Here is a 21,136-nt window from a genome sequence, read left to right as displayed (position 1 = left end):
AGACCAAATCCAGATCACACGCAAGGCAAGGCAAGGCAAAGGCAAGGCGGAGCGAGGCGAGTCGCGGCGACGGTCGGGCCCTGCCTGTGATCCCGGAATGTTTTTATTAAATAATACGTCCCTGCCGGGAAAGCGACGTGAATTTTTTTTCGACGCGCGAGGGTGGGGTTGGAAGAGGCTGGAATCACGTTTGTGGTTCCAGTCGCGGGTGTGTGGTGCGGTGCGGTGGCAGCTCTGGGTTTCTGTGAGGGAAATCGGCTGGTGCGTGTCGCGTTGGGTTTGGCGGCGGGCAAGTTTGCGAACTCGTTCCTCCCATCCAGTCCAGTCCAGGGCATTGAGCCAGTAAGCTGAGACGGGACGAGACTGGCGGAGACGGGAGTTTTAGCCTCCGACTGCCAGGCCACCTTTGGGCTCTGGCACGGGGCCTGTGGACATGTTCCATTGGGCATTGCAGGTTTTTAGCGGGTCCTCGGTGGTGCCTTTGAAGGCACGTACCTCATGAAATGGGCAAGAGCCTACATCCTGTTCTTGCTGAGTTGCCATGTGCAATTACACACAGCAGGCTGCGTACTCTATTTCTAGGTACTGTCATGTGGCATGCAAAAATCATGAGAGGAAAACTCGCACTTTGGGCATCCGGAAGGAACCAGAAACCTCGAGATTGAGCCACACTGAGGCTGGTGCCCAAAAGCAGCTAGCCTCTCTGGGTAGAGTGTGTCCAACCACGAACTTTGGTGGTCCCTGCACGCCACCAGCCACTACGACTCGACCTTGGTGCCCTCCGGCTGGGCTCGAGCTGCCTTAGTGGCCAGTAGCGGCTTCGTCCCAAACGCCTGTCACATCTCATCCAATCGAACCTGCACTCATCCAGCCTTTCGACGAAATCCCCCATTCGCATCGCAAAAAAACAACGACATCACGGAATTATAGCATAGCTTTTTCAACACATGCGTTTTCTCAGAGAATCACACACTTCTCAGACAAGACATTACCCGGATCTCCCACGGCGCAACCTCCCCACCTTGTCAATTTGTCATCTCCATCGCCTTCACACCAGGGTCAGCCAGTCTTGAGCATTGCGAAGCATCACAGCCAACACCAGGGCCCAATCTCGGGAGCCTCGGCGGTATAGCCGTTACCTTCACCTTCATCATGGACGCAAGCGCCTACAGATTTCGTGCACCGAAGCCTAATTATCTTCCCCATCGGGCCGACAAAGACGACATTGTCGAGGAGTACACACCTCTGGGCAAGGCCAGCGAGCTCGATGAAGCCAGGTATCTCAACAAATGCAAGCGCACCGCTCTCGAATCGGGCATCACCCGCCCAAAGGGATACACCGTCTCTTTCCACTGCAACCCCGAGATGGAGAAGCATCACTTTGGGCAGACCCATCCCATGAAGCCATGGCGCCTCACCCTATCAAAAAGCCTCATCTACTCCTACGGCATGTCCTTCGCCATGGACAATTACATTGCCCGCGCCGCTACTTACGAAGAGCTTAACGATTTCCACTCCGACGACTATCTGGACTTTCTGGGCACCGTCCTCCCTGAGCCTGTCCCGCGGGATGTTGATAACGCCAACCCCGATCTCAAGTTCAACCTCGGCGGCTCCGACTGTCCCCTCTTCGAGGGTCTGTACGACTACTGCTCCATGTCAGCAGGCGGCTCCCTCGATGCCGCGCGGAAGATTTGTGCCCAGCAGTCTGACATTGCCGTTTCCTGGGGAGGCGGTCTTCACCATGCAAAGAAAGCCGAGGCCTCTGGCTTCTGCTACATCAATGACATCGTCCTCGCCATCCTGCAGCTGCTACGCTGCTATCCCCGCGTTCTCTATATTGACATTGACGTTCACCACGGAGACGGCGTCGAGGAGGCTTTCTACTCCACCGACCGTGTCATGACGGTCTCGTTTCACAAATACGACCCTCTCAACTTCTTCCCCGGCACCGGCGGTCTGGACGACAACGGGCCGAAGAATGAGCACAACCCAGGTGCCCACCATGCCATCAATGTGCCCCTCAATGACGGAATCACGGATGAGCAGTACAAGTGGCTCTTTGAGAATGTTATCGGCCAGTGCATGGAAAAGTTCCGACCAAGCGCTATCGCTCTGCAATGCGGTGCCGACTCTCTCGCCGGTGATCGTTTGGGTCGCTTCAATCTGCAGGTGCAAGGACACGGTGCCTGTGTCGAGTTCTGCAAAAAGTTCAACGTACCCATGATCCTCTTTGGAGGTGGCGGATACACGCCAAGAAACGTGGCCCGCGCGTGGGCCTTTGAGACGAGTATCGCCATCGACTGCCAGGACAAGATCGATCCCATCATTCCGACGCACGCCCCTTGGAGAGAGCAGTTCAGATATGAGGAGCTTTTCCCGACCCTCGAGCAAATCTTGGGCGAGCCGCGCGCGAACCGCAACCCGCAAAAGCGACTGAACGACCTCGTTCAACATGTGACGGAGCAGCTGAGGTTTGTCCAGGCAGCCCCAAGCGTGCAGTATCAGGTTATCCCGCCCGATCTGGGCGGTCTTAGGGAAGACGTCGAGGAAAAGCTCAAGGAGGAAAGGGAGGCCGAGAACGACAGCATCAGAAAAGCACGCGAAGAGGCCGTCGGTTCAGCCATGGAGTACTAAATAACCACAGGCAGTGCTATGCTTGAGGTCATTGGGACTTCGCGTAGCCCATGACGGCGTTAGGGGCGTTTTATGATACCGTAAAGAGTTGTCTCTCGCAACGAAATATACCATTTTGTTCAAAATGACCATCTCTTTCTTTCTGCCTCTCTAGCCCAGCCACGTTCATTTGTGGGGTTTGCGAGACTGAAAATCCCCAACTCTACGTGCAAAATCTGCGAAGAACGATTCCATATCGACTCCATAAGGCGCGGTGTTGAGCAATAACTGTGCTTCGGAATTCGATTTATTACGTTACGGCCAATGCAAGGGGTGGGAGCACTTTTGCGGTGTAACGTGCCAAAAGCCGGCGTCTCATTCGATCTTATTTGGCTGCCTAGAGCGACGCATCCACCGCTGAACACGATCGGAAAACAAGTCCAGCTGCCGCCCCATCTCCAGCCAAAGTTGAACGCGGAGACGCACGAGTTGCCCAATCACACCGCACCTCTCAATGAGCACTTAAGCTTAATCCCAGCTCCGTCATGCGATGGGCCTGCAACGGGGCACCAATATTGGGTTGGACAAGAGAATTTTGTTCGGGGAGGATCCTGGTCGTAGCCCATTTCTTACTCCCCCGGATACGATGGCCTACATGCGGCTTAGTCCATGCTTGGAGTGACATTGCCGCAACCTCGAGCCGCACGGCATGCCCGCCCTCATGGCATTTATCAGATGGCACATTGGCAAGAAAAGCATGGCTATCTGCCGGCGGGCCTGTTGTTTTACCTTTGAGCGGTCACATTGAGAGACAATTGAGTATCCTGCCCAGCCAGCCAAAGACCCAAGACTGTGACGGCGAAGGATTCTGTGGCGCGGTCTGACCAGAATCGTCAACTCGTTTATTGTCTCAGGGGGCATGTTACTCTTCTGCCTGATTTGACCCATCCACTCCAACTGCATATATTAGACTGACGGCACATTCCAACTCCCAATATTCGTCGGTACGCCAAATCATCAGTCTTCTTCCCTCCACACGGCAAGATGGTTCTCTCCACACTCTCCCTCCTGGCTCTGGCGCCGGCCGGTATCCTCGGCCTCGCCACGCCGTCAGCCGGTCTCAGTCGCCGCGCAGTTGACTGGAGCAAGTGGAAGCCCGGCGTGTCGTTCCAGATCATCCTCCACGAGCCCATCAAGCACGACAGCACCGCCGACATCGTGCCCGCCAACGCCGATGTATGGGATATTGACCTGCAGCATGCTGATACCTACCGGGACATGATTCCCACTCTCAAGGTGAATACTCTTCCCTTCTAGCTCACCCCAAAGAGAACGTATTGACTAATCCATGACCGCAGGCTGCTGGGAAGATTGTCATCTGCTATTTCAACGGCGGTGCAGTCCAGGACTGGGACAACGATATCGCCGAGTTTCCGGAGGAAGCTATCCAGAAGCCCCTTGAGGGTTACTTGGACGAGAGGTACCTCGACATCAGGAACAGCAAGGTCATCGACGTGATGAAGGCGCGTCTCGACTTGGCCGCAAGCCTCGGTTGCGACGGTGTTGATCCCGACAACATTGATGCTTGGGCTCAGGTAAGCACTGGAATGTTGCCCATGTGGAGAGAGCACTTTATCTAACCAGACATAAAAAAGGACGACGAGGACCCCACAGGCTTCAACCTCAAGGCTTCCGACTACGCCTCGTACCTCAAGGCTCTGGCATCCCACGCCCACTCCCTCACCACGCAGGAAGGCCGGGCCCTCATGATTGGCCAAAAGAACGCGCCCGAAATCGCCCCGGACCTGGTTTCCACTGTCGACTTTGCCGTCCTCGAGACGTGCCTGGGCACCCGCACCTCTGACGAGGTCGAGCCTTTCTGCTCCGAGTTCCAGCCCGTCATCGCCGCCGGCCATCCCGTGTTCCAGATCGAGTACCCCCTCAGCGTCAGGAACGGCGTCGCCATCAGCCAGGTCGACTACAATTACTTTTGCGTCAACAAGAACGGCAACGAAGGGTTCAGCGAGGTCATCAAGCACGCGAGCGAGCAGGTTGACGGCTGGGGACAGTTTTGCGGCTTGGGCACGACGGGCGGCCGTTTCGAGACGCCTACTTTTGATGGATAGGATGGAACAGCATCAATGGCTGGGGCGGAACAAGACATGACGAATGAGGATGACTAAATCATGATTTAATTCCTGTACCTACTTTTCTCACACACGAAAGAATATACGAGACAACTTTTCATACGTTGACAAATTTCCTCGACACCTGCAGGCCATGCGATGATACAAAAGCGCCAATGAAGCAAACGATGTTTCAAGGGAAACATCCGTCACGAGCCCTACCATCAGTTGTAGCCAACAGCCGATTCGGCTTCCTGTTCCAGCATTTTCCGCTTCAACCCCCTCGCCCTAAGAGCAACGTATCCAACCATCATGATACCAACGGCGAAGCCGGCCGAGAGCAGAATGACATTGACAGGAACGGGATCGCCTCCGAACGTCTCGTGGAACAGGACGTCCAAGCCTGACTGGAAGAAGTTGAAGAGGCCGGAAAGGCAGATGATGGTGCCGTACACGGTGCCAAACGTCTCGAAGCCAAAGACCTTGGCGGTGTAGTCCGACACCGCAGTGTAGTAGAAGGGGCGGTAGAGCACAAAGAGACAGATCTGGATGTACGCCGCCCAGACGTTGTTGATGACGCCCAAAACGCCAATGGTTGTGGCAATGGTCACGAGGGCAGAGAGCACTGTGACGGTGCTCGTGTGGTCAAGGAGCACCCCGATAAACGGGATAGACAAGATGCCTCCAACAGGCAGGGCAATATCGAAAAAGTTGTTGATTTGGACGGCCTTGTCGTGGTCTCCGAAAATGACCTCGTACTGTGACCTAATGGTGGCCACAAAGTAGTTGATACGGAGCATCTGGATGACGGTGAACAGGCAGATGAGGATGAACCAGGGAGACGCAATCTGCCTCAGAGCCGTCCGGTTGTGCATTACGCCCCAGACTCCCGAAATCTCGTTCTTCTTCGCCTCGTGGCGCGGCTGCTTGCCCGCCTTCTGGGCGCCGATGAGTTGCTCAATGTCAGCCACGACGGAGTCGCGGTGCTGGCGGCGCTCTTCGCGGAGCAGAGCCGTGGTCTCGTCGACCTGGTCATCGTACGGGCTCGGGTCGGCATCGCTGGCCGCCGCAGCCTCCTCCTGTTGTTCAACCAATTCTCCAACCGTCTTGTAGGACTGCTTCGGCATAAGCGTGAGCTGGAAAACGATGATCAACACTGGCACAATCAGGTACACCATGAAGAACTTGTCGTGGCCGAACGTGCCGTCGGTTGCTTGGAAGATCAAGCGATACACTAGGAACAGGGCACTCGAAGCGTCAAAGGCGCCCGTCAAAAGGGCGAGGATGAGGCCTGAGTGCCTGGGGAACGCATTGGAGAGCTGGAAGGATGAAATGTACGTAAACGGACCTCCCAGCGCAAGCGATAGGTATCCGATCAGGAAAGCATCAAAAGGCAGCCGCTTGGCATATGCCATCAGAAGAGAGCCCAAAATCAGAAACATGCTCCCAATGATGCCGCATACTCGGGGGCCGAAATGGTCGAGGATGGCGCCGACTGGTAGGGCAGCAACGTTGGTACCGACAGCTGCCACCGTGAACATCAGGTTAAGATGAATCTCGACGCAGGTGTCGTCCGGGGACGCGCCGGGATCATCGGCGGAGCAGATGTCGCTGTAAGCACCTTCACGCTTAAGGACCGGCTTCAGCGCTGCGAAGCCAAAGGCGACACCGGCGGCAAAGAGACAGTAGACAACAGAAACGGCAACTTGGACTGTGCGGGCGGTCAGCGGCTGCTTCTTCCAAGAGACAATTGTTACATGTCGTCGGCTGGATGCGCATGTAAGCGCGGAACTCACGGATTCTCTTCCATTGTGGGACCTCAAAGGCTCCAACAGCGTGAACGGTATCGGGCTTGGCTGCGGCAGGATCCCACTCGTCGGGCAGAGGGTTGAAGCTCAGCCTGCCAGCCCGTACACTGGAGGCATCGCTACCTCGCCTCGACCTCTGGCCTGGAGGAAGGAATTGGAATGTCTCGACGGAGGCAACGCGATTCAGCGACATGGCGACGATTGCTGCGCCCGGGAAGCAACAGGTTTCGAGACGACGTAGAATTCCCAGCGAGCCTCGATTGTCTATGTGAGGCGCTCTTCGAGAACGGCGCGGAATGCGACCAGAAGCCGGTAGGCTGCCGCTGTGTCACTGATGGCACCTAGGTCTATCGTGGCTGAGCTGTCTCGCGAACTTGAATCGACAGTCGGGCTAAAGATGCGGGGTGAAACAGGGATTCCGCTGTCTAGGTGGCACAAGGTGCAATATGATCGTGGGACCAGGCGAGGAAGGGGAACGGGTACTGAAGAAATAAGTAGGTTGCCGGTCGGCCAGGGGAAGAAAAAAAATCAATGTTACGCCTGAAGAGAAAAAGGTTTCTCGGAGGACGAGAGCAGTCAGGTGGCAACGCAGAGAAGCTCCGGAAGGGTGGGGGCTGATGGTCAAAAATATGGACTTGTTCTTCCTTGCGAGAGCTACTGCAATGCGATGCAATGCAATGCAAGCTTGGAGAAATTCAACTGGGGCCAAGGGAGTGAAAAGGTGGAAGAAGACTGAGGTGGACAATGGCAGCAGAGAAATAGATTTGCCAATGGCAAGGTGTAAGCTGAACCACCCAAGGCGTCATCAGCGAATCCAGATGCATTGCTGCTCGCGTTTCTGGTGTTGCTTTCCCCTCACTTGCTCCCGCTTTGTTTAGCCTGGACTTGATCAGACGCTGCGCTTGGCCTGCCCAGCACTGCTCTCCTTGTGCGGGCTGTGTTGAGGGGGATTGTCCCGTCCAAACAACCGCCTGGGATGACGAACGCGCGCATGGATGAATGGAAGAGGGATCACTTCGTCATGTGGTCTCCAACACATGACGGTCCGCATGGGCCCGGCCGGCTCGGCTGTGGCTTGACGATTTGGAGATTTGGAGATCCATTGTCTTGCTGGAGAACAGATGAATTAGATGCCCAACCCGTGCCCAGCTGCCAACACAGGCGCTGTTCGCCGATGGCCTGCCAGTCCGGCTGGGACATCAGAGAGAAGGAGAAAAATTCAAATTGTTCCTTGTTCACCGGCGTCGTTCCCTGCTGGACATACAGGTAAGTGGCCGGGGCAAACCAACGGCGGCAAGATAGTGGGCTTGCAGTGTGGAAGTCGATACCCATGCCTTCCGGGGCGGATTCTCCACCAGGCGCACAGCCAGCGGCATCAGTGGCTACCGGTTCTACTCAACTCATTGGCTCCCGCATTTCGAGATGCCGCTTGTACCCAAAGCGGCTCAATCTGATCCGTCAAGCCATGCCGAAAGGCTGGTAAAAACCGTTTTACATAATGCCATCGAGTATTCAAGTCATTTGGCGCCGCCAACGAGCAGCAGTCTTACCCGTGACCATTATCTCCGGGCTTGGTACTACTTGAGCGTTGCCCGAAAACGACGGCTGAAAACTCTGAACCCCTCCATCTTCTCAGATGGGCGCCTGTTTGCGACTTCGGCCCGGATCCGGGGGGGCTTACCTGCCTTACTGCTCTAGGCCTGGCGATGGCCGGGTTCTGATGTGGGCCGGCCGGCGTCGGCGAGTTGCGGCGGCGGCTGACCGGCGACGTCCGACCTGCAGCTCCGAGATTTCAACCTCTACTCTCAACCACACATCGGCCCGAAGCGGCGCATCACTCGCTGCTTCGATGGAAGACGCGAGGAAAAAAAAAGAGGCTAGGTCGATCGTGAGCAATGAATTAAAAACTAACGTTGCGTCGGCAATACACGAAGCGGCTATAAGGGTCCCCCCAACGCCCGCGGGCTGTGCTCATCCATCATGAGACCGCTCGCGCAAAAGGATATAAGCATGGCAGGGCAAACAGCGACAAAGGAAACGATGCGTCAAGATGGTAATGCGCCGGCGAGGGCTACCGTTCTGTCCTTCCCCAATCTTCCCGTCCATTCTTATGCAAACTACCCGAGTCGAGTATCCATCATCATATTCTCCATTTAATCTTGCTTTCCAGTAAGGTCGGCCTGGCTTCCTCCGTTTCCTCCTCCGCGCAAAAAGGTGTGCCTCGTTCTCGAAGCAGTCGTCGTCGCAGGAACGTAATTCGTTGGCATTGGTCCGCTTGCTGGTAGAAAAAGAGATGACCGTCCGTCTCGCTCAAAGGGTTTCCCGGGGGGTAGTTCCAATTGCGCCGTTTGGCCGGTGAAGGCCGCAAGGCTGTTGACCTCGCCTCCAATCACTCCAACTTTTCCTCTCCAAACCCTTCTCCACAACATGAATATTATGCACAATCAATTAAAAAAGGCCATCACAGATCGTGTGCGGAAATCAGGTCTTTAGTCAATCCGCTGGTCGCGGTCGTGTCATGGCGATCCGTCGATATTCTTTGAGGTATTCACGAGAATCAAAATGCCCAAAAACCTCGCCAGGAAATCCCTGGTCGTGGCTCGCTCAGTAGAAGCGGATGATGGCAGTGCCGTCGCCGGACATGGCCGTCTAAACAATCGCTGTCAGCATATGCGAAATCGAGATATCACGAGCGGGTGTTCAACTTACAGTACAGCCAGTGCCACCACCAGTGTAGGAGCCGTCGACGAGCGCGCACTTGCTGTTAACATCGCCAGTGATTTCAATGTTGAAGTCGAGCTTGGCGGTCGAGGTCGGGGCATTGTTGAAGATGGAGAGGTAGGTGTTGCCGTCGGCGCTCTTGCCAACACCAATGTTGACGGGAGCCCAGTTACCGGCAGCGAGGGGGTCGGTGGCACTCTTCCAGACGCAGGCATCCTCAACGGCGACGCCCTGGTTGTTGACGTAGTACTGGGCGGTGGTGGGGCTGTTGTTCCAGACGTAGTAGTCGGGAGAGTAGGGGTTGGTCAGCTCCAGCTTCTGGCCAGGCTCAGGCACGGTGGCGATGACCATGGCCTCGTTACCGGGGTAGTCGGTACGGCAAACGCAGGAAGACTTCTTGAGGTCGTTCTGGACGTAGACGCCGCCAGCGCCCTTCTCGCAAAGGGTCTTCTTGGAGGTGCGGGTGAGCTCGAGCTTGCCCTGGGCGTTGCAGTAAAGTCCACCAACGGACTGCTTGGTCGAACCCTGGGCGGAGGGCCACTGGGTCTTCTGGTAGCCAACAGGGCAGGAGTACGAGCAGAAAGAGTTCTTAGTGCATCCGCCGTCGCCAGAGACAGCCGTCTCGATGAAGGAGATGGCCAGGTCACCGATACTGTAGTTGGGGGTTCTCTGGATGCCGGTCCAGCCGTTGGTGCCGAGGTAGTCGACGGGGACGGCACCATAGTCGGACGGGAACGTGGAGCAGTCAAGCTCGCCGCTGGGGAACTCAGCGTTCACGCCAGAGCCTCCAGAGGAGCTGCCGCCCTTGCTGGCGGATGAGGTGGAGGCGGGAGGCGCCTGGCTCGAGGAAGAGGGCGTGGGGGTCGGGGTCGGGGTGGGAGTAGGGGTGGTAGAGGTGGAAGTAGTCTTGGCGACCTTAGCCTCGAAGAACTGAGCATCCTGGGAGCTGGACGGCTTGGGAGCCTTGGAGGTAGAGGCGGGAGGCAGAGGCGTCGAGGACGGGGTGGTCTCTCCGACGACAACGAACAGGCCGTCGTTGATGCCCTGCTTGGCCTCGTCTTCGCTGATGACCTTTCCTCCGAGCTCGTAGGCGGTCACGGTCGGGCCGGATTCGTATACCACGACGACATCGGGGTCGCGCTTCTCAACGGGCGAAGCGGTGTCCTTCTTGACATGGCGGTGTCGGTGGTTGTGGGGCTGCGCGACGACACCGGCGGCCAGGGAGGCCGCGATGGTGAGGCTGACGATGGACCTCATTTTGTATATTGAAGACGTTCTGGAAGCGCCATGTGTTAGCGCATCGTGCACTTAAATCATGTTGTTGTAAGTCGGCGATTCAGGGAGAATCGACACAGTGAAGCAGCGCAGCGCAAGCAGCGAAGATATCCAGAGGCTTTCGTGCGATACCCTCCCAACAAAATCGCGTTCGCCGTCTTGTTCCCCTGGTCGCTGACACAGTCGATCATCTTCGCTGTAGTTGTTGTTGTGGTGGCTGTGGTGTTGTGTATGTCCTCCATTGTGCGGCGCCATGGCCGAGAATCGTCTGAAGCTCATCCCCGGGGTCTCTCCTCTGTGTCTCTGTGTGTTCTTACCCTTTATTATTCCTCGCGAGGGATCAATTAGAGTCGGAGCGAATGTTTCGTTCTATTCGCTGTGGTTGTCGGTGTGCGGGAGTCGAGGCGGAACTCGTGTAGGTGGTTGAAGGTAACGAATGTAGGTGAATTTGTTAGATTCAAAAGAGTGTAAGTGAGAGCGAACTCTCTAGTTGGAGGAATCAACGCGGTGAACGAGAAGTCAGACCTCGAAGACCGGAGAGCTGAGAAGAGGGAGAAGGAGAGGATGAAGTGGAGGAAAACAGGGTAAAGAGGGCCATGTCGTGGATCCCCTGGGAAATTAGGAGACCAGGTACATGAGGTACAAGCCACCCGGACCCCCAGGCGCTATTAGCAGAAGAAGACGATCCGCTGCAGGTACGGACAGGGCTTGCCAACTGCCTGCGAGGACGGGCCAGGCACAACGTCGCCCAGAGGCGCGCCCCCGGGAGGGAGGGACTGCACGTTGAGGTGGGCTTGGGCTTGGGCTTGGGGGAGAGTCGACGCCGTTGGCGCGCCTCCCCGGAAGGGCAAGAAAGGGGGTTGAAGGGGACGTTCCCAAACAAGACTAGCGGCCCTGGGCAATTAAATGAATGGTTCCTGCCTCCATTTATTTACCTTGCCTTGGGCATGGCACCGCACCGTGCACGTGAACGAAGATTGGGGGATCCTGGCAGCACCGAACTGGCAGGCACAGGCACAGGGCAGAGCAGACCAGAAGGGAAGGCGCGAATTCAAGTCGGAGCCGTCGTACGAGGATGCGATGAAGACCAATGCTGGACGGGAATAATTGAGTTGATGCGCACCGCAGGACTGCCCGCGACATCCCTCCCAGCTCCCGCCCCGGGTGCCCCAGGGAGACTCCCCGTCGCAGACGCCTGTGCTGCTCATAGCCATGTGTAACACCACCTGTTTCTGTCGCTGTCGTCCGATCCTGCTGATTTTCCCAGGTCCAGCCAGCCAGCCAAGGCACGAACACGACCCGGGCCTCGTGGCGAAGGTCACTCACGCATTGAGTTGCATGCTGTTGTGCTGTGCGCGTGCGGTTCATCCCAACTGACAGCAGCTACCTAATCTAACCTACCTATTTCTAGCACGTACACCCACGCACATAACAGCCTATGCATGACACGGGAGAAGAAGAAACTGGAAAAGAAAAGGAAGAAAATGGGAAACGAAACCAAACCGAACCAAACCATCAACAGCCCGCCATCGGGTACTACCTACCCACGGATGCCACCGTCCTTGCTGTCCGGTTCTCGTTGCCGCGACCTTGCCGCTCTCCCTTATTTTTTTCTTCCTCTCTCTGCCGCACACACAGACAGACTCAAAGTCTGGTTCGCCTGCTCCCTTACATCAAAGGGTTGAAATGATCTTCACCAGAAATTCGACAACGGCGGGCTGCATAACCACACCCAACCAGCCCCTATCGTCGCTCGTCGCTCGTCGCTTCGAGGAGCAAAAGCCGGCTTGCGGCGGTCAACTGGTCAAAAACAGTCTGCCCATCTCGACAGGCCCGGTCGGCCGAATGAAGATCACCACTGCCAGTGCATGCGACAGCGACTGGATCCATCCCAACCCTGCTGGATGCGACGCAGCAACACAGCCAGCCCGTCGCCCTGTCCATCAGAGACGGCTCTGTTTTCCTCGTTGGTCTTCTCCACGGCCCTCGACCACCAGCGGTCGAATCAGATTCGCTTGGCCTAATTAGAGATCCCTGGGGGAGGTAAATCTATCCTTGCCCGTCGCTGACCAGCAATTGATTGGCCTTGGTCAAATCTCGATGCTCCTCAGCAATCAATCTTTCCCAGCCGCCATCACCAATCGAGCCTTTTAGCACACCTGTCACCCTCGCGCTTTCATGTCGTCGTCGCCCGTCGCTGTTGTCGTCGTCGTCGCGGCAGCCGTGGTCGTCGTCACCTCCCAATCTCCATCTGGAGGGAATAGCATTGTTGTTCCCCAGGAACCTATGCCTTGTTGAGCCAGCCCACTCGACCGTGGTCTCCTTTTTGATGGGTCTTTTTTTATCTTCCATTGTTCGAGCCCGGCTCCTCTCCACGCTCTGCTGCAGCTACCATGCGCTAGCCGCCAAGTGCTCATACGAGGCTCGGCTCTAAGCGACGTAGCCGTTGACCATTGACCATCGGCGCAGGAACGACTGTTGTCCTGGGCCCTGGCCACCCCTATTCGTGAATCGTTCACCGTCAGGAGACACTTTCTCATCAGTCTGTTGACGAGCGCCCCAGGCCATGGATGGGTTCGAGATCAGTCAGATTGGCGATGTCTTGCCCTCGCTCAATGCACGTGCATATCCATGCACATGTCCGCGTCGTGCAAAAAACACTGGCTGACCGGTGTTGCTATTCTTCCCTCTTTTGCACTGCAGGCTAAAGAATACGTTTCCTGCCACAGGCAGCAAATGTCCTGCAGCCCGTCCAGATGATGCACAAACACGATGGCCTGCAGATCTTGCTAGCCTGGGCCGACTGCGGCGGTCTCGCTCGCTCATTTGAACTCAGGTCGGAGTCTACGACGATTCCTCACATACCCCACCAAATAACCAATCAATGACACAATCTCATGAGCTGCGCCGGCGTCTGTCACCCAATGTCCCGATATCCAATATTCAATTCCCAGAAGCCCCGGGTCGTCCACAAAAATAAAGGGGTGGGGAACAGGAGAGATTTCGGCTTATCGGCCGCGCCTGTCAGTCATTTCGCCAGCGGGTGCCCAGCATGTTTCTCCAGAACGCTGAAGAAGCAGAAGCCACAGACACCTGGGCAATAACAATGAAAGCCACCAGAAATACCTTGTCTTAACAGCTACAGACGGGCCGAGCGATCAGCCAAGGGAAATCAACTCATTAGGTGACCAAGCCGAGGGCTTCGGTAGTCGCCCGTTGCCTGAGAGTCGTCTCTGTTGTCTGCCACACCTCATTTGCTCTGGATTTTCTCAAGCGTCTGCTTCCATTGCTTCTGATTTTACCTCCCGTCAAATCGCCGTCGTCTTCTCTTTGCCGCAGCAGGTTTGCTGGCGCCAAGGCATCGAACAATAAAACATGGATATCCAATCAAGCTTTGGTCACGACCACAATACACATCCATGGACCGAGACATTGACAAGAATTCGAGAGGAAAAGAGAGCAGGAAAAAAAAAAAGAAAAAAAAAAGAAAAAAAAAAGAAAGAAAGAAAGACGCGTGCTGGCCAATCTCATTTAGGACGTATCTGCGTACCTGAGTCCGCGCAGGAGACCCCTACCCGTCCGCATATATTCCTTGGGCTGTGCGTCTTCGACCGTGCGATTTCTTAAATCTCATTTCAACCATGACGTCCGCAAATCCACCCCAATTTCGGAGGATACGATCGATCTGCGCTAAGGTAAAAAGCAAAAGGCTGTGCAACCACTAACAAGTAACAAGCAGTATCTTTCCACCTGAAACGTTGAAACATCGACAGCCTTCTGGGTCCTGGCCTGCAAGTTGCGTCGCTCACGACAGGGAAGCCCTTTGAAAGGCCTTCTAAAGGCCCGTGGCAGAGAGAGTCATGCTTTGAGCCCTTGCCCGACCAAGACCCTCCCCCTCATCGGCTTTACAATGCCGTATCTGGCGGGCTTGCGTAACATATCGGCGTTGACGACGATGCCCTCAATTCTCCCACTTTACGTCAAGATGCTCAGATGCGTCCACTGCTGGCCGACGACGAAGCTGAGATTTCCGTGTGTACAGACAAACTGCTCAGTCGACCCGTAGTGGCGGGATGCCGGGAGGTAAAGGACGAGGCCTCGTTCTCTCTTGGCTTTACCAATGGCGCACGCCTTCCAAGACAGAGCCATTCCTCGAGGGTCTCCGATCCATGCCATCGCGAACTTGAAAAACAACACCACTTGCTCGCGACGCCACGGAGCCCTCGTCCGCGACAGCGAATTCGCAGACCGCGGTCGCATTCCATAGCACCGCTCGTCAGGTCTCGATTGTTTGGCCGCGCTCCGCCCAGCCGTCCAACCCCCCCTTGCTGTGCCTGGCCTTTCTGAGCCTCGCGGGACGAGACCACCGTTGTTTTGCTTCGAGACATTGTGCAGAATCAGGGTGTGATGTTCAGGTACCAAGAATGACTATTGCGGCACTTGAATCATGGGCGGCGTCCCCTCCCCTCTTCCGTGACGGATGGCCGTCATCGAGACATGGCTTAGCCACCCGCATCTGGCCAAGCTGCGTTCCATTGTCACTGCCAATTATTTCTTGCGCAATTGCTTTATTTTTATTTTCCGTGTTGTTTCTTTTCTTTTCTGTTCATCTTGCCGCGCGCATGGTCTGATGACTCAAGTGTTCACATAACATGATGCGACTTGCGACGTTTCGCCAAGCTACACAATGTTGTCGCTCGAGCTCATGATCTACGATTGACGATAATGCCGAGTGGAGAACCTCCATTGTTTACCATTGTGTCACGGCATCTAGAGTTTGCAGGGCGGCATTCCATTTCATCTCCCGGTTCTGCGAGAAACAGCATCTCATGTTGTTGACTTCTCCGGGATGTGGCTGCCGCTGCTCTTGGGCAAGCCGCGACAGTCCAATGTGCAATGAGGCGTTGTTGGTTAATTGGGGCATTCACGACAAGTCGGCGAACGCTAGACCGCACCTGATGGAGAGAGCCCCGTTTCGCCGTTGTGGAAGATTGTTCTACTCGAGGCGTCGCTGGTGTGTGGGTGAGCCACACGTTCTGTCTCATTTGCCACGATGAATTTCACGATTCCTCGGCATGGCACATCGGGCCCGAAGGGACGGCACCATTGCGGGCCTGTGCCTTTTGAGAACCAACGCCCGCGCGCCGGTGGCAGATTCTCCATGGCGTTTGCCTGTTGAAGGACCCTGCCAAGTCGATAGTTGGTGAGGCCTAGCAGTCACCCCCGTCGCTAACCAGTATTGAGCCGGAAGCGCAGGACTGGATCACGGGCTAGAGCTGGTGTGTCGAGTTCTTTGCGCTACACCGTGAACTATGGGGTTCCACGGCGCCTGGAGGGTGGTTCGGGTCTAGAGTTTTCGTGCGTCTGAGGGTCGAGTATCGTGATCTATCTCTGAACGACCGCTCTCCCGGCTGCTTTTCAAAGTTCAATCATTTGGTGGCGTTCAAGTGTTGGATGTCATCCTCGACGCACTCATCCGCATCGGACATCGTGTCCCGGCTGCATGGTTCCGAATATGCGTCTCTGAGTGATGGCCTTGACTTTAGCTCTACGGTAATCGTGGAGCCACTCCTTTCCCGACTGAGAATTTCATTGTCATACCGTTGTATCCGTACAGCCTGTGATAAACTCTTTAGCACCGTGGCAACGGCCGAGAGCCTTTTGCTGAAGTAGCAGCCACATGAACTTGACGTAAACTGCACGGAAGTCCCATATAGATCCAAAGTTGTTCACCCAATGGCAACTCACTCACCCGGCTTAATATCACGTCAAGACACGAGCTCCTTCACGAAAAAGGCAGGGCCAGCAATGTCTGTTGACCATGGATTCTGACGATTCATGAGAGCGCTGTGTATTTGTGTCGGCCTCGGTGTACTTCAGATATTTCTTCTCGCAACGCAAGGTGCCCGGTAGACAGACGGAAAACCTTGGACTGGCCGTTCTTGCTGCAATCTACCGCTAAACGTCTCTCTATTGAGCCATCTGCGCTTCAATCTAGGGAACCCGATCTCGAAACCAAAAAGGAGAAATAACTCCACGTGGATTTGAAGGACAGATGCAAAGTCGACGAGGTAGGTGATACACACACGCTACTGTCGAGTCTTTGGTCTGGATGTCCCGATCTCTCGAGTCAGTCAGATCTTAAAAGTCGATAGATTGATTCCACCCTAAAAACGACATGGTACTACATGATTATCGTCGTCTAGTTGTGCAGTGATATTTGACATGACAACCCAATGGCAAACGACGAGGACGCTACTAGAAAAGGGGGGTATGAAGAAACATGTAGAACGAAGAGAGTACAGAACGCGCCTTCAGTCACACGTGGCGACAGGAGGTGCTGCCGAAAGGTGAACAGGCGTCATCCTATCGAGATCATCGTCTTGGCAAGAAACTCCTCGAGTCACCGTCCAAGCTGGGCCTGACGGGGTGTACACGAATCACATCATGGGCAGCCTCACCCATCGCTGAGGCGACCCAAAGACATACAAACACGAGTACGAGGGTGGGCACTTGCAGACTGCTTAAACATGTTTATCTACCCGGCATGTAAATTGCACTATTTGCCTCCTTTTCGGGGAGGACTGACCATGTGGCCTAAACTCTGCAACGAACGCTATAATACATGAGGGGGAAACCCCTACCGCCGATTTGCCTCCAGAGAAACGACCAGAACCGGAATTGGAATTACCGCGGTGAGCGCCAGGCATACTTTCTCCGACATGCCTGGCTACGAGATGCGGCCGAGGGGAAACCAAAAACTTTTTGTGTCGAGGTCCGCCGTTGCACTTCTGCCAGTGCCCCAGGAAAATAAAAACGCCTCCCACCCCGGACAGGTTGTCCCGCAAATAATATGGGTCAGAGAGGCAGAAGTAATGGGAGTAAAAAAAGAGAGATGAGAAATCGAGACGCCGACAATGAGTGAAAAACGCCAATTTATCCTCCAGCCGCCCGGTGAGGCTTCCTCTGATCCTCTCCCGCCAATAACATGTCGTCGTTGTTACATCGGTGATAGGTTGTAGTGAATGGCGTGTGGGAGTTACTTGTTTGTGTCTGGATTACGCCTTGACCTCCGTCGTTTCGGCCTCACGAGCCTCCAGCTGCTTCTTCAAGCCGGTGACCTCGCTCGTGAGCAGCCCAATCTGTGCCTGCTTGGCGGTGTCCGCCTTTTCGAATGCCGTGATCTTATCCGACAATTGTTTGACTTTCTCCTCCAGGTTCTGCACGTACGCCCAGAGGCCGGGATCCGTGGCGAACATGTTGTTGCCGTTTTCGGTCCCGCTTCCAGCGCCGCGGGCGTGGGCCCCAGCCGGAGCAGCAAAAACTTTGAAGCCAGTCAGTACACATATTGAGAGTCAGCAGAGTGGAGGGTGTCGAGGAGTACGAACCTGGGGAGGTGTTCCTCTCCGAGGGCCTGCGGCCGAATTGTTGCTGCTGGAATTGCTGTGTGAGACTTGGAGATCGCTGCCTCGCAATGTTGGCCGTGTCATGTGCAGTTCCAGGGCTCAAAGGCTTTGGACTCTCTGTCATGCCACTTTGCGAGTAGATGGAACCACCACTTACGGGCATGGAAGACACGCTCGTGTTCGGCGTGTGGCCTCCGGCAATGCTGTTCGGCATGCTTGGGGATGTGTTGGTACTTGATGCGCCGCGGTCGACGTTCGGCGGATACAGTCCGCCGGTCGTTCCGGGCCGTGGGCCTGCCGGGGGATATGTCCGGGAGTGGGGGGCATACCCTTCCATACTGCCCTGTCCTGCTACGTGCTGAGCCTTGATGCTGGGCAAGCTCAGGCGTCTTTCTTCTTCCGTCATGTCTTCCTCGTTTCCGTAGACCACGCCGGCCATTGAGTCGTCACCATCGGCCATGCTCGGCCCGTCCATGTCGTCCGTCTCGGCGAAGCTGCCCATACTTGAGCGGCGGCCGGCGCATCCGCCTGCGCCTTTGCTGTGCCTGGCCAGCGCATCGCCGCGAGCGAACTTGCGATCGCACTTGGGGCACACATGGGGCTTTTCGCCGGTGTGGAGTTTGCTGTGGCGCTTCAAATCGTGAAGACGGCGGAAGCGCATCGAGCATTCCTGGCAAATGTACGGCTTTTCCTGACTGTGGGTGAGTAGATGGCTCTTCAGGTTATGGTGGCGCGTGAACTCGGTGTCGCAGAAAGGGCATTTGTGCTTCTTGCCGGAAGACTGAGTAGGGGATTCGTGACCGGGCGACGGCATGGGAAAGCTCATACCGCGCGCCGGCGGTGCGGGCATCATGGCCGCGGCTTGAAGCGACCCGGGGTAGGATAGCGATCCGGGGGTGGTCTTGTCTTCTTGGGCAGTGGCCGGGTGCGGCGGTTGGGGGGTAGCCTGCAGCTGAGGCTGAGACTGCTGCTGCTGTTGGGGCTGCTCGTTGGTCTTGTGGTCGACCTCCATGGGACCCGGGCTGGCCGTCACCAGCGCGCCAGCTATGCTCGCGACACTCGTTGCGCTCTGCGGGCTGATCTCCGCATTCTCGGCGGGCGCATTGTTGGGTTGCGGTATCGAGACGGGTTGGGGTTCCTTGGTAGAGGCCTCCATGGAAGCTGTGGGCGCCTGGGGCGCGTCGTCCGGACGACTCATGGCGGCGACGCTGCCGGCGAGAACGGAGAGAACCGAGTGGCCGGGGTTGTCGCTGGAGCCGGGAGGGTTCAGGCGCTGTTCCCGTCTTCGCTCTTCGTCGAGAGCTTCGAGGGCGGCGGCAGCTGTCAAGGGCGTCGGGGAGCGGCGTGAGGAAGCCAGGGCAAAGCGGGCGGATTTGGTGGGCGAGGGAAAGTCGAAGGGCGCGATGACAGGAGCGGCAGCGGCGGGATCGGCGACGGAGTCGACGGCAGCAGACGTAGGTGAGGTCGGGGTGGTCTCGCGAGCTCTCTTGAGAGACTTTGAGCGAGCGGGATCTCCTCCGAGCGCGAATGCGTCCGATGCGACAGGAGCGGACGCAGCCAGAAGAGGGGCTTCGGTCGCGATGGGACCGTTATCCGAGGCCATGGGCGGGCTCAATCATCAAAGAGGCTAATTGAGTGTTGGAAAAGAGATTCGGGAGGGCGTATCGCGAGGTGGTGGTGGTTTGTTGTTGATGGTCAACGAGGATTCATGGGAGCTTCGGGTTGTTCAGCCACGTGTGGCGGTTGTCTTTTGCTTCTAGACGGGTTCAGGACCCCGAATATGACGGGACGGGCGGACGAGTCACGGTGGAATGTGGCGGGAGCAGCAGGTGGATTGAAGTCGTGAGGCTGGTGCAGCAAGGTCGTGGATGGAATAAGTTTTTGGGAAAAACCCGGATGCGCGTGTATTCCCGTGGATGCAGTGACGACAAAAAGGCTGAGGAGGCGAATGTGAGGTTGAGGAAGGGAGGGAAAAAGAAGAGACTGAATTCGAGGTGTGGCAGGAGCTGGAGGAAAAGGGAATGGGGTGGAGGGCGTCGGCGGCGGCGGCGCGGCGGGTGCAGCAGAGCAGCAGAGCAGCAGCAAGCATCAGCAACACAAGAGAGAGACTGGACGGGGAGCAGAGGTGAGGCAGAGGGCCGAAAGTGAGAGTGTGCGTGTGTGTGTGTGGTGTCCCCAGGTACCCTAGGTGAGTGAGGTAAGGTAGGTAAGGTAGGCATACCTACCTACCTAGGTACCTGGAGGAGGGAGGCAGGTGTGGCAGGTACATGGACTTTGACCCGGCCAGGAGCTGACCTCTGATGCGGTGCGATGGTGCCCGCGAACAGCCACAGGCCCTCGGCCACAGCAGAGGAGGGCGGGTCAGTTTTCGCTGAGGTTCCATGGAGGAGATACATACGTAGGTGGGCTGCGTAAGACAGCTCCGGCTTTGACGGCGGAGGGGGGGAATGTACCGGGGACAAGAGCACAAGAGCACAGTGTGGCTACGTGCCTTAGGTAAGCCAGGTACCTGCAAGGTATAGGTAGTGTGAGCCCGGTGGGTGGTGGACGATGACGGACGGGTGGAGCAAGTGATGTGCGGATGTGGATGAACTGCAGAGGGCCGCAGCAGCTGGCGATTGAACGGGGGTGGGAGCTGCTGAGAGTGTGAACACAACCCGCCATTCGGCCCAGTATTCCCGCCGCCGGGAACCCAAGCTGCCCAGCACCAGGCCCAGCAGCCAGGTACCTCCCTCCACACGCGACGGGCGACGCTGGGTACCTACCTTGCCATGCCCTGCCGTACCTGACAGCGCCGGAAAGGCTAACGTACTTGGTCAGATGCCTTTGGTACCGTAAGGTAGCAAGGGTAGGTAAGGTAGGTAGGCAGGTAGGCAGGCAGGCTTCCTACGGCGACAAGCATCTCCGTAGGTACCTTACCTAGGTAGGGTAGGTAGCTCATGTAGGGATAGGTATGTAAACAACGCGGGCGCAAGTCGGCCAGGCGGATGGATGGGTTGCGGAATACGGAGCACGGGGTACGGGCTTACACACTCGCCCGCCGCATTTCCTCCAGGTTGCGCCACGATGCACTTTTAGGTTCTCTCGCGAGTTCCAGCCTGCGACGCCACAGCTGTGGAATCCGTCTCGCCTCGATACCCGGGCAGCACCTTGAGAGGCAGAGGATAAAGGAAAAGAGGGGGAC

General features: G+C 56.3%; 5 protein-coding genes across 5 annotated transcripts; 2 read left to right on the top strand and 3 right to left on the bottom strand.

The window, feature by feature from the left end:
- Positions 1–1,152: 1,152 nt before the first annotated feature.
- phd1 (Histone deacetylase phd1) lies at positions 1,153–2,637 on the top strand (the record flags this gene model as incomplete). The annotated part of the gene is made up of 1 exon (XM_036632956.1): positions 1,153–2,637. The coding sequence occupies one exon, from the start codon at positions 1,153–1,155 to the stop codon at positions 2,635–2,637; it is 1,485 nt and encodes a 494-aa protein (XP_036501926.1).
- Positions 2,638–3,660: 1,023 nt separating this feature from the next.
- On the top strand, positions 3,661–4,742 carry CGCS363_v001106 (uncharacterized protein; the record flags this gene model as incomplete). Its single annotated transcript, XM_036632955.1, has 3 exons — positions 3,661–3,912; positions 3,975–4,211; positions 4,272–4,742. The coding sequence occupies 3 exons, from the start codon at positions 3,661–3,663 to the stop codon at positions 4,740–4,742; spliced, it is 960 nt and encodes a 319-aa protein (XP_036501925.1).
- A 224-nt stretch (positions 4,743–4,966) lies between these two features.
- Positions 4,967–6,743, bottom strand: CGCS363_v001105 (Protein FMP42; the record flags this gene model as incomplete). Its single annotated transcript, XM_036632954.1, has 2 exons — positions 4,967–6,453; positions 6,539–6,743. 2 exons carry the CDS (start codon positions 6,741–6,743, stop codon positions 4,967–4,969), a joined length of 1,692 nt encoding a protein of 563 aa, XP_036501924.1.
- A 2,411-nt stretch (positions 6,744–9,154) lies between these two features.
- sun1 (Secreted beta-glucosidase sun1) lies at positions 9,155–10,528 on the bottom strand (the record flags this gene model as incomplete). The annotated part of the gene is made up of 2 exons (XM_036632953.1): positions 9,155–9,199; positions 9,260–10,528. The coding sequence occupies 2 exons, from the start codon at positions 10,526–10,528 to the stop codon at positions 9,155–9,157; spliced, it is 1,314 nt and encodes a 437-aa protein (XP_036501923.1).
- Positions 10,529–17,604: 7,076 nt separating this feature from the next.
- Positions 17,605–19,555, bottom strand: CRZ1 (Transcriptional regulator CRZ1; the record flags this gene model as incomplete). The annotated part of the gene is made up of 2 exons (XM_036632952.1): positions 17,605–17,870; positions 17,935–19,555. 2 exons carry the CDS (start codon positions 19,553–19,555, stop codon positions 17,605–17,607), a joined length of 1,887 nt encoding a protein of 628 aa, XP_036501922.1.
- Positions 19,556–21,136: the final 1,581 nt, after the last annotated feature.

The sequence above is a fragment of the Colletotrichum siamense genome (assembly GCF_013390195.1).
Source record: "Colletotrichum siamense strain Cg363 chromosome Unknown KSG_Cg363_contig01, whole genome shotgun sequence".
Taxonomy (NCBI): domain Eukaryota; kingdom Fungi; phylum Ascomycota; class Sordariomycetes; order Glomerellales; family Glomerellaceae; genus Colletotrichum; species Colletotrichum siamense.
The sequence above is the reverse complement of the archived record's forward strand: the minus strand, read 5'-3'. Positions and strand labels throughout refer to the sequence as shown.